The 10,891-nt window shown below is 39.7% G+C and overlaps 2 protein-coding genes across 2 annotated transcripts in view; both read left to right on the top strand.

Moving 5' to 3' along the window:
- Positions 1-5,091, top strand: part of kcnj10a (potassium inwardly rectifying channel subfamily J member 10a) — a 25,797-nt gene extending 20,706 nt beyond the window's left edge. The window contains exon 6 of the mRNA XM_008297486.1: positions 2,977-5,091. Coding sequence (XP_008295708.1) covers positions 2,977-3,386 — 410 coding nt within the window. The 3' untranslated portion in view covers positions 3,387-5,091. The remainder of the gene's footprint in view (positions 1-2,976) is intronic.
- A 3,924-nt stretch (positions 5,092-9,015) lies between these two features.
- Positions 9,016-10,891, top strand: part of LOC103368937 (SLAM family member 9) — a 3,873-nt gene continuing 1,997 nt past the window's right edge. Inside the window, exons 1-2 of the mRNA XM_008297485.1 lie at positions 9,016-9,171; positions 9,553-9,846. Of these exons, the coding sequence (XP_008295707.1) occupies positions 9,135-9,171; positions 9,553-9,846 (331 nt within the window). The 5' untranslated portion in view covers positions 9,016-9,134. The remainder of the gene's footprint in view (positions 9,172-9,552; positions 9,847-10,891) is intronic.

The raw sequence follows: 10,891 nt of genomic DNA, 5'->3' as shown, positions 1-10,891 counted from the left end.
TCCACAATGACTCATAAAATGACCCAAACCTGTCTACAGTGTCTCACACTTGTCTATAAATACCCAAAACTGTCCATAAGGACTCAAACATGACGAGGATAACTTAAATGTCAACTCAAAATCGTCCACAGTCACTGAAAATTTGAAAAAAGATGTTCCAAAATAGCTTAAAACTGCCTGCAATGATTCAAAAACGGTGGGAAATGACTCAGACCTGTCCATGTGCAGGCACAGCATCCAAAAAAGTTGGTCACAGCCAAAGCTGGGGCTAAATGTCACCTGTTTTGATAGTATTTGGTCCAAAACAAGAGACCAAACTGAAATACTGACATTGTAGAGACACTATATAAAAAGTAAAAGGATCGCCAAAGTTATTAGAATTCCTCCAGGGGCGGGTAGGAGTATTCTAAAAATATTTCATGGCAGTCCATCCAGTATCTGTCCGTATAATTGACAAAAATTAAATGGACCGCCCACAACAGGCCGATAGAGAGAATCCCTCGGCCACATTTGTGTCGCAGCGTGTACAAAAGGTTGCGACACCTGGTGTTTTTGCGGCGTGAGTGATTCTGGGTCTGGGTTAGGGGAAGAGTTGTTTAGACAGATGACAGAGTGTGCATTCTGAGTGAGGCCTGTTGATGCAGGTGTGTGCTTGTTTCAGTGCATATGTCTTCTGTCCTTGGAGAGGCAAATGTATTCTGTACGTGCTTTGAAAATATACTCGGCACATCCAGGATTTCCAACATGTGGCGGCTTTTATACGGTGTGTGTGTGTCGAAATTTCAGATGGGAGTTCTGTGTGTGTGATCCGGTCAAGTGTTTTGGGAGTCGGTCAGTGAGGGGGGAGTTGTGATGTTTTGGAAATTTCAGGATGTGTGTGTCCTGCGTGTGTGTGTGTGTGTGTGCCTTTGCTCACCCACATTTGTGTGTTTTACTGAATGAATCTGCGACTTCGGCCGACTGGGGAACGATCCTGACTACAGAATGCAGCGAATAAGAGAGTTTAGATGCCTCATGGAGAAAGAAAACTAACAAGAGATGATCATTTTTGCTATTTGCCTCAGATCTGTGGAGCATTTTAGCTCATTTTAACTCACTGCTTGGGTTTTTTACTACTTGAAATTCCACTGACCCTGTTTTTCTTCATCAAGAAACTATAATTAAGTCACTGCAAACACAAAATTCATGCACTGATGGCAAAATAGAATTGAATACACTGCAGCTGAACTCATTGCTTTCAAATGTAGATTCTGCTGTCTTCGTTGTTTGTTGGTGGAGTTTACGTCTTTAAATGTGTCTGTGCTGCTCATGTTTGAATTTGAGTGAATCTCTAAGCACCTGGACTCACACGTGTTTCAGCAACATTCAGAACATATCACACATGTTTTTAGCAGATATCAGGAAATCATGTACATCTCAACCACAGCATGCCATGGAAGCTCATTAAAAAGCAAGAATGTGTTTTGGCCATAGCTGATTAAAACATCAATTAACCCAATAAACACTTCGATAAGTAAAGTCAGAAAGCATTCGCCATCGTCTTTCACGTCTTACAATGCTTAATTTTGAGAATTTTGGAGAAAAAAAATGTACCTGCTTGTCCTTTTCCATTCAGTCTGCTCCATAGTTATTAAAATACCAGCGTACAAATTCATATTCATTCATATCTGGAAGTAAACAAAGATCCAGTCCTGCAGAAAACAGACCCACGTGAGGGGGAGGCCTTGTTGCATCTATGAGTTGAACATAAAGTTCTGTGCTTCTTCCATGTTTTAATTTGGGGCAGAGGAGAAATGCACGTGTTCGAAATATCAAAAAATCCACTTAAATGTAAACGTAAAGCCGGAGCATTAATGCTCAGCATACAAAGGTCTATGTCTGATGATTAAATAATATCTGTAACGCTGTGCACCTGAACAAGTTTCCAGGCATTTTTGTTTTTTTGCTTCTGCCACATTTTTACTCACTTTCTCGCTCTTTTATTTAATTTTTACTGCAACATAAAGTCCTACAACTCTATAGAAACAGCAGAAAAATGTCTTCTGTGCACTCAGATGAAATTTTAATACCTTAAATTATATAAAAAAGAAACATTTGTTGGACTATTTCTTTTCAAAAAATTGAAAAAAACTGTAATCGACATGTACTACCTTTTTCTGCAGGCTGACAGGTGTTGCCAATATCTAAAAAAATAAAATAAAATAGTGGCTCCACATGATTTTAACTATTTACACACACATTTTTAACAAACTTTTCCCCACACGGCTCTCCTACAGCTTGCTGACTTGCAGTTTAGTCAAAAACTATCTGAATTTTCATCATGTAAATGTTGCTTGTAGCTCAGTCAACTGACTTCCCAGTTGTGTTGAGATGTGCAGAGTTGTTTTGTTTTGTCACAAGATCTGTTGAGTACAAACGATTTATTTTTAGAGAATTTTTGAACGACACACGTGGAGTGAAGTGATTTTGATGATTTTTTTTTTTTCTATTTTGAGCTTAGATTTGGTTAATTTCCTGAATGGAACCACACGTCTCACACGGCTAGTTCAAGGACTGGTGGAAAATTGCAAATTCTAAAAAGAACATTCTGACACAGTGTGCTGAAGGCTGGATTTTTAGTTTGTTGTCTCGTAAATGTTAATGGAATGTGACTGCAACGTTCTTATTCATGCAACAGAACCCAAACTTTAAGGTTCACTTTAGTTGTACAGGTTGACAATTCAAAATGCTGAATGGCTGAAAATACAGCTTTAAATTCCTTTTTTTGTGAATTCCTTTATGTTTTTTCATGTGTAAGATGATGGATAATTAATATTGTATCGTATTTGATGAGTGTAAAGGAGCAAACAAATGTAAAAGTCTGGCTTGCTTTGAAAAATTGACTTTTTTTTGTGTGAGTTAAAGCTTCAGAAACCATTTTCATTTCTTTTTTTCTTTCTTTTTTTTTTTGTGACCTTGGTTTTCTTGTGTCCTCAGGTGGTGGCTGGACAGACCCCGAGCTGGCCGACTTCGAGCTCCTGGTGATCATGAGCGCCACGGTCGAGCCGACCTCCGCTACCTGCCAGGTGCGGACCTCCTACCTTCCTGACGAGATCCTGTGGGGCTACGAGTTCCCCCCCGTCGTCTCCCTGTCCCCGTCTGGAAAATACGTGGCCGATTTTGCCTTTTTTGACAAAGTGGCCAAAACCAAAACTCCCCCCCTTTTTAAGCAGACCCTGCCCCCGAGCTCCCCGTCGCAGGCGTCCCATTTCCGGGGCGGCAAGGAGGATGGGACGGACCCGGAGAAGATGCGACTGGAGGAGAGCTACAGGGGGGAGGAGAGGGGGAGGGAAAGGGGGCGAGTCAGAGATAGCAGCCCACTCAGTGTTCGTATCAGCAACGTGTGACGGAGACGAACGGAAAGATGATGTGAAACCGAGATAAGGTGAAGACAGGAAGAAAAACAAAACGAGCTGAAAGCCACATTCTCACACAGAAACTGTCACTATGTTCCCACACAGAGCACATGTTTAAGTGGTGGACCACACGGCCACCTGGCTTCTCAGCCACCAGAGCCCTTCACCAAACACAGTCACAGTCAACACCAGGCGGTAGAGAAAATACTGAAGACACCTACAAGCAGCCTCAAAAGGACCTGGCTTGTGCAAATGTGCAGCACAAAGCCAAGTAATCTGCAGAGAAACTAACTGATATTCAATTCATTTTGGGGGAAAGGACTTGATTTACTTCAACACTGCGAAAACCTTTGTCTGAGCAGGCCGTTTTTTTTGTCTTCATTTATTCAAAACAAGTGATAAAAATTCAGGGCAGCAGAAATCATTTAAAGAATTTTCTAGCAACGATATGGATTCTTGAACGGAGAGGAAGAACTCTAAAACCTGGCTTGATTACATGATTTCTGCAGTGAAGGTTGGATGTGTTCATCACTGAATCACAGTACTGTTTTTTTTCTTCTTCTTCTTCTTTTAAATTAATATTAATAATAAAAAACCTGCAACAGGTGGCAAAAATACTGGAACCATGTTTTGGTAAAGAGGGATCTCCAAGGAATGTATCATATTTTATGTACCCAGTAGTTTCTAACAACGTCATTACCTGAAAATATGCTCTTTGATATATGAATGTCCTGTTTTTTTTTTTAAGGTAAATATGTTTAGTAATATTACTAAAAGCACTTTAACTTGAAAGAAAAGTGGCATTTTACACGAGAAGAATAACTGAACTAACTTCAATACTTAATGCACTGTATTAAGTGATTAAACCGTGCGGTTCTGTTGAAAGCTTGTGGGTCCGAGTGTACGTTTACACTTGCAAATGAGTGTGATAATACTTTTTGTACGAAGTTTTTGTGAACTGTTTTATGTACAGTATGTTTTCATGTACCTCTGTACAGTATGTTATAAATATTTTTTCCTATATTCTTAATTTCTGTATGTTTTTGACATTTGGTGCACAGCTTTCCATTATACCATATTAATTGCTGTCAGTGCACGATGTTATTTCTGTAAAGTGCAGTATATATATATATATATGTGTGTGTGTGTGTGTCTTTGTACTGCTGTTATTTTTACATACAGTGGTGTCTAATCAACTGCTTCACTGACATTTTCTCTCTTTTTTTTTTGTTTTTTTTTACTGTGTTTGGAAAACAGAAACAGACACATTCAGCATACATCAAGTTATGGTACCAGTTTAAAGAGACTCCAATTTTCGTAATTGTGACTGAAGTGATTGAAAGGTCAACAAAGTATGCAGAAGAATTAATCATATATATACTTTTTTTTTTTAGCATCCTTTTGAAGATGTCCAAAATATAAAGATATAAATTCTTCACTGCTACCAAAAGTATCTTAATCTGTTTTAAATTTGTGTTCTTGACAATATTATAAGATTAAGTGCCGCTATTCAAATGAAATCATCTGCTGCTCCAAACAATGAAAAATATTCGTCATGAGGGTCCGGTGAGAGTTTGTGTTTACCGCATGGCCGACTCTGTACTGTGTGTTGCCCCAAGTCCTGGAAGCTCATTGGTCTCACTGCTAATGTAGTTTTTAAGTGCCTCTTTTAATAAATGTATTATATGGAACATCAGCACGTCTGTATGTGAGTGCATGAAACAAACTGATTTTTTGAAAAATGTCCTTTCTCATTTTATCTCTCATTATTCACATGCAGGGCTGCAAGGTGGCTCGGTGGTTAACCCACCTCGCAGCAAGAAGGTCGCCGGTTCGCATCCCGGTGAGGACACCCGAGATCTTTCTGCGTGGAGTCTCCATGTTCTCCACGTGCAGCGTGGGTTCTCTCCGGGTTCTCCAGCTTCCTCCCACAAGGTCCAAAAACACGTTGAGGTTAATTGGTGATTCTAAATTGTCCGTAGGTGTGAATGTGAGTGTGCTTGGTTGTCTGTCTCTAAGTGTAGCCCTGTGATAGACTGGTTACCTGTCCAGGGTGTCCCCTGCCTTCACCCTGAGTCAGCTGGGATAGACTCCAACCCCCCTAGTGAGGCTTAAGCGGTGTATAGATAATGGATGGATGGATGGATGTTCACATGTAGATGGAAGCTTTTGGATTATGGATTATTCAACTTGCTGGAACTGGAAGCAAGTAGAAGTTTTCTAACTGCATTCATTCATCAGACAGAAACTGTACACAAGCTAAGCCTAAGATCCTGACGTTTAATCAGAATCACTTCATTCTGCATGTGTCATTTGGCAAAAATAACCACTAGATGCTGCGGTGTGGAGCATAACTGAGAAGCCACCGGTTACTCAGCTGGGATCAACAATCAAGTAACAGCAACTCAGAGGCTATTCGGATGAACTGCAGGCCGTCAGGGGAACAGATGTGGAAACCAATGAGACATATTTAGAGGAAAATGAAACATACTTGATGAACAAAATGAGCGCGGTGTGGCTCAACAGCAGTGAACAGAGGAGCTAGTTGTCAGCAAGTTGTTGGAAGATACATTCTGCATGGTGAAATATCCGTCTAGAGATCATGTACAGAGGAGTGTGGTTTATGCAAACAGGATGTTGTTTCATGTGCAAAGTAGTTCGAAAAATCTTTTATAACGTAACCTTACCGGTGAATTATTGCATTGCTGTGTTATATGTAAACGCCTCCAAAGCTACAACTTCCATCACTGTTGCTGTCAAATCCAGCTGAACTTTGCTTAGTGAAGTTAAATGTCAGCTTAATGTGAGCTGCTAAAAATACTCCAGATGACTGCAGATGCATGTTGCAGATGCTTGTTTTGCAGGGATAGGTAACACTGTTTAAAAAAAAAAAAAAGGTGACAGTGTGAATACCGACTTCCTGTAAACAAGCAACCACAGTGAGCCAAGAGTGCAATTAATGTTACTAACTGGTTATTCTCTGTGGTAAATACGAGTAGACTTATTAATTTTTCTGTCTGTGTTCTATCAGCTGCTGTACCAGAAGTATAAAATGGACCTGGCAGCAAATCAGGACGAAGGATAAGAACATATTTGTGCTTTTTCTACATCAGCAACTGAATGCATGAAGGTTCCCCTGGCAGGGCGATGCATGCAGTTTGTGTACTGTTTGGAGATGTAGTGTATTGCTTCAACTCAAACTCACCAGTCGAGAATATGATCAGGAAAGGAACTGGTGAGAAGGTGGCACATCTTACAATTGATTTGAATCCAGAACTCTCCTCCAGAGCAAGTTAGCTGAACAGCATCAGTTACCATGGTGATGAAGTCAGGTTTAAAGAGAGCAGCCTCAGTGACACTGAACACTCTTTGACTTTTGCTCAACGTCTGCTGGAAACACATGAATCTCACTTTGTAGTGCGAACCTCTGGTTGTGGCTGAGTGAAATAAAATCCCTCCTGTCTGACTGAAACTTCAGTCTGGTCTGAACATGGCTCAACGTTTGGCACAAGCAGGGATCAGGTGTTGGCCTCTCATTCAGATCTACACTCCCTTCCGCTCACTACGCTCGACCAACAAAAACCACCTGATACAACCACAGCAACAGACCTGAGGTCAATAGCCAGACTCTTCTCCTCTGTGGTTCCGCGGTGTTGGAAGAGTTACCAAACTCTGTTCAATCTGTTGACTTCCTCTTAGTCTTTAAGAAAAGACTAAAGACCAGCTCTTCACTGAACACCTTTGCACCTGACAGCCCGAAAACAAACAAACAAACAAACAAAAATCCTCCCACACAGCCTGCTGTTGGCATCAGCGCCCCATCACACTTGAATTTGTTCTGTGGCACTTATCTAGATTGTTTTCTCCTGATTAGATCCTTGCTTGTGTTGTATCTGCTCTCAGATGTACGTCGCTTTGGATAAAACTGTCTGCTAAATGAAATTATGGAATTGTTGGTCAATGAAACGCACATTCCTAATAGGTTGACTTTAAGGAAGCATTTCTGCTGCTATTTGTAAAATCCTGTCTTATGGGAAACACCTGCAGTGTTTTGTCACCTGATGAGGCCCCAGCCTTGTGGTTTTGTTGCTAAAACTGAACTTCCTGACGTGCGAACTGTGACTCATTTTGCTTCATTTCATGAAGCACTGTGATGGTTTCTGCTTAAATGCAGCTGTAGTTTAACTAAAATTATTTCAAAAAGTATGCCAAAAGGAAGTGCTCTATCTGCATAGAAAATGAAAAAATACAAGAGGTTGTCTTATCATTGTCTTCTCCTGAGAGACTCGAGAGCACAGAAGATGCAATTTGCACAACACATATTCATCAAAAGAACATGCACTCTCTTTTCAGATACAATTTTAGCTTATTGCTGCAATACTTCTTGACTATTTATTTTGACCAATGAAGCTGACTCTGACTATCCTGTTCATGCATCAAATTACAGTGCAAAATCTTCTATATCACTGTTATAACATTGCTCAACACCTTCATGGTAATTTAACATAATGTACACAATATTTACCTCAATCATGCTCTACTGCAGTCATACTGTTCTCTATTCTATTGTAAACTTTGTGGTGTCAGTTCATTTTTTAGGCCACGCATAGCTAAGAGGCAGAGTTTTCCTTCGTTCTAGTATGTACTGATGCTGTACGAGCATAGACAAAGGTGAAAACTTTAAACCCAATAAAGACAGACAGTTTGTATTTTAAAGTGTGATCAAGGTTATTGTTGTTGCTGTGACGCATTCAGAGTAGAAACTTGTTTTGCTTGCTGCACTAACCACAGGAAACCGCACAGTCACATTGTTTCTTTCAAACCCTCAAGGCACAGTTGTTTCCCCGCCTTCAGCTTATTCCATTCTATGTAAAAATACATACATACTTAAAATATCATAATTATATATATATATAAATTTCAAATTGTCCCAGCCTAGGATCTTTCTGCGTGGAGTTCTCCACGAGTTCTCACCAGGTTCTCCGGCTTCCTCCTACAGTCCAGTAACATGTTGAGGTTAATTGGTGATTCTAAATTGTCTGTAGGTGTGAATGTGAGTGTGCTTGGTTGTCTGTCTCTAAGTGTAGCCCTGTGATAGACTGGTGACCTGTCCAGGGTGTCCCCTGCCTTCACCCTGAGTCAGCTGGGATAGACTCCAGCCCCCCACGACCCTAGTGAGGATTAAGTGGTGTATAGATCATGGATGGGTGGATGGATGGATGGATGCAGTTCTCATGATTTTGTGATGTAGAGAAACATTTCACACATTGTTACAAATGTTTTCTTACAAGCTATAAAAAAAGGAAAAATCGTAATTATTTTCTGTGAAATAAGTTTTTTTGTTTGTTTTTTAACTTCCTAGAGACTTACCTGAACACATGAGTATAACGAGGACACACACATGCAGACGGTTCCCTCACCACAACACAAGAAAGTCATTGTGAAGTAAACAGGCTCAATGATGAACACAGCAACATTAATTCTACAGTCAGTGAAGCTGCAGAGAAGCATTTAAAGTAATTTTAACACATTTTGTGTGTCTTCTCATTTGTTAGAACTTTTGTTTCCTCCCTTATTCTTAGGTTGCAGATATCGAGCTGCTTCCTGTAAGATACTGAAGGTTGCCGTCTTTCCTTTGCTGCAGTCACAGCTTACTGCACAACTTCAACTCTGTGAAGCTTGTTTCCTGTCTTATACTTTGACAGGAGGTACACAGAGAGGATTCTGAGCAGATTTACGATGCTTCTTCTGCTTCTTACTTGTTGGATTATTACAGGTAAGATCAATAAAGAATCTTTTACCCACTCTTAATGTTAAATGTCGCGATGAGTTAATCTGCTTCGTAGGTAGAGATTTCATGAAGAAAATGGTACTAAGATTTCTCTAACGCAGTAAGGCTTTATAAATGATAGCAGGAAATGCTTTTGTAGCTGCGAGCAAATTGTAAAGATGGTGATTGAAAATGCTGGTCAACATGTAAATACACTGTAGAATCAAATTTTCTGCTGGCGTTTAGTTTTGTTCTTCAGACGTTTTCAGTTTGGAAAGAGATTCAGTTTTATATCACATTTATCTCAATATATCTTTTGTGTCTACAGAAGGCTTTTTAAAGGTGTAATAATGTATATTTTTCTTTTACTGCAATGTTTCCTATCAGGGATCGTGACAGAGGTTCCGTCGATGATACATTATGGACAGAAAAACAGCTCCATGTGTCTGCATGTCCAAAAATCATCTCCCAATAAAAAAGGTGTAAAATGGACACTCAAAGAGAAAGTCATTGTTTTTGAAAACGCCATCAATCCAAACTTTACAAAGAAAGTGGTTTATAGTCCTGGAAACCTCTCCTTGTGTCTAAATGAGCTGACTGACACAGACAACGGCATCTATGAAGTCTCATTTATGGACTTCTTTACGACAATATCAGAGACACACGAGGTCATTGTTGAAGGTGAGTTCCATGCTGCTCATACATTTTTGAATTTAGTAGCATTTACCAAAAACACTTGCTCAAACATGACAGAAAACATTAAGAAATCATCATCGTCACCAGTGGCACCTCCAAAGGGGAGCTATTGCTGTGGCCACACCAGATCTGATCAGTCCAGTTTATTAGCTGAAACTCTGGTGTCCAAGCTTCAGTCAATGTGACAACAGTGTCAGAGTGCAAGTGAACGCAGCATTAGATGAAATAACAGGCAGCAGCAGCCAGTCAGCCTTGCAGCCCATCAATAAACATCACGGGGAGGATTTTACAAAAACCTGTCGTGTATGTTTGTTGGCCTTTAGTCTTTGCTCTGATTTTAATGAATACATATATTATCGAACAGCAGTAGGATCCAAATGAGCGTCTCCAAAGTCACAGTTGTGGACATCTTCCTACTTAAAATTATACGATATCCCCAACATGGAGACAGGATCAGTCAGGATCTAACTTTAAATCTCATCATGTACTTTTCTTTACATTCATTTATTTTTTAATCATCTGAATCCTGGGCTCAGTCACAGTTTGATATTATAATTTTAATGTATGGACCTCTGTTACAGTACCTACAGGTAGCCCAGTAACAATAAAAACACATTTTATTGCATTGTAAGTTGCTGTAATTTGACAAATCATACACAAATCACAAATTAACTGAATTTTTACCATTAAAATGATAAATTAACTATGGATTCTGTGCCCATGGATGACTTCTTTCTACCCAAATGCACAGCAGCTGCTCTTCTCATGAGCTATTTTGCACAGTGGTCATTGTAATAATATAAATGATAACTGTCTATGTTAGTCCGTGCACCTCAGATGATTATGAAGCAAGATTAACTGTAAAATCAGAAACCAAAGTATATGATATTTCTCACTTCTCACATTAACATATTTGACCTTTGTTTTTAAGTGCTACCCCATGACTTTCAGTGATCCCATCTTGCCACTGATAATATTCGGGAGGCACCACTGATCTTGGAACACAATATTGCAAGCAGTTACATTTTTT

Source organism: Stegastes partitus, unplaced genomic scaffold (assembly GCF_000690725.1).
Source record: "Stegastes partitus isolate 25-593 unplaced genomic scaffold, Stegastes_partitus-1.0.2 Scaffold1224, whole genome shotgun sequence".
Classification (NCBI taxonomy): Eukaryota; Metazoa; Chordata; class Actinopteri; family Pomacentridae; genus Stegastes; species Stegastes partitus.
The sequence above is the reverse complement of the archived record's forward strand: the minus strand, read 5'-3'. Positions and strand labels throughout refer to the sequence as shown.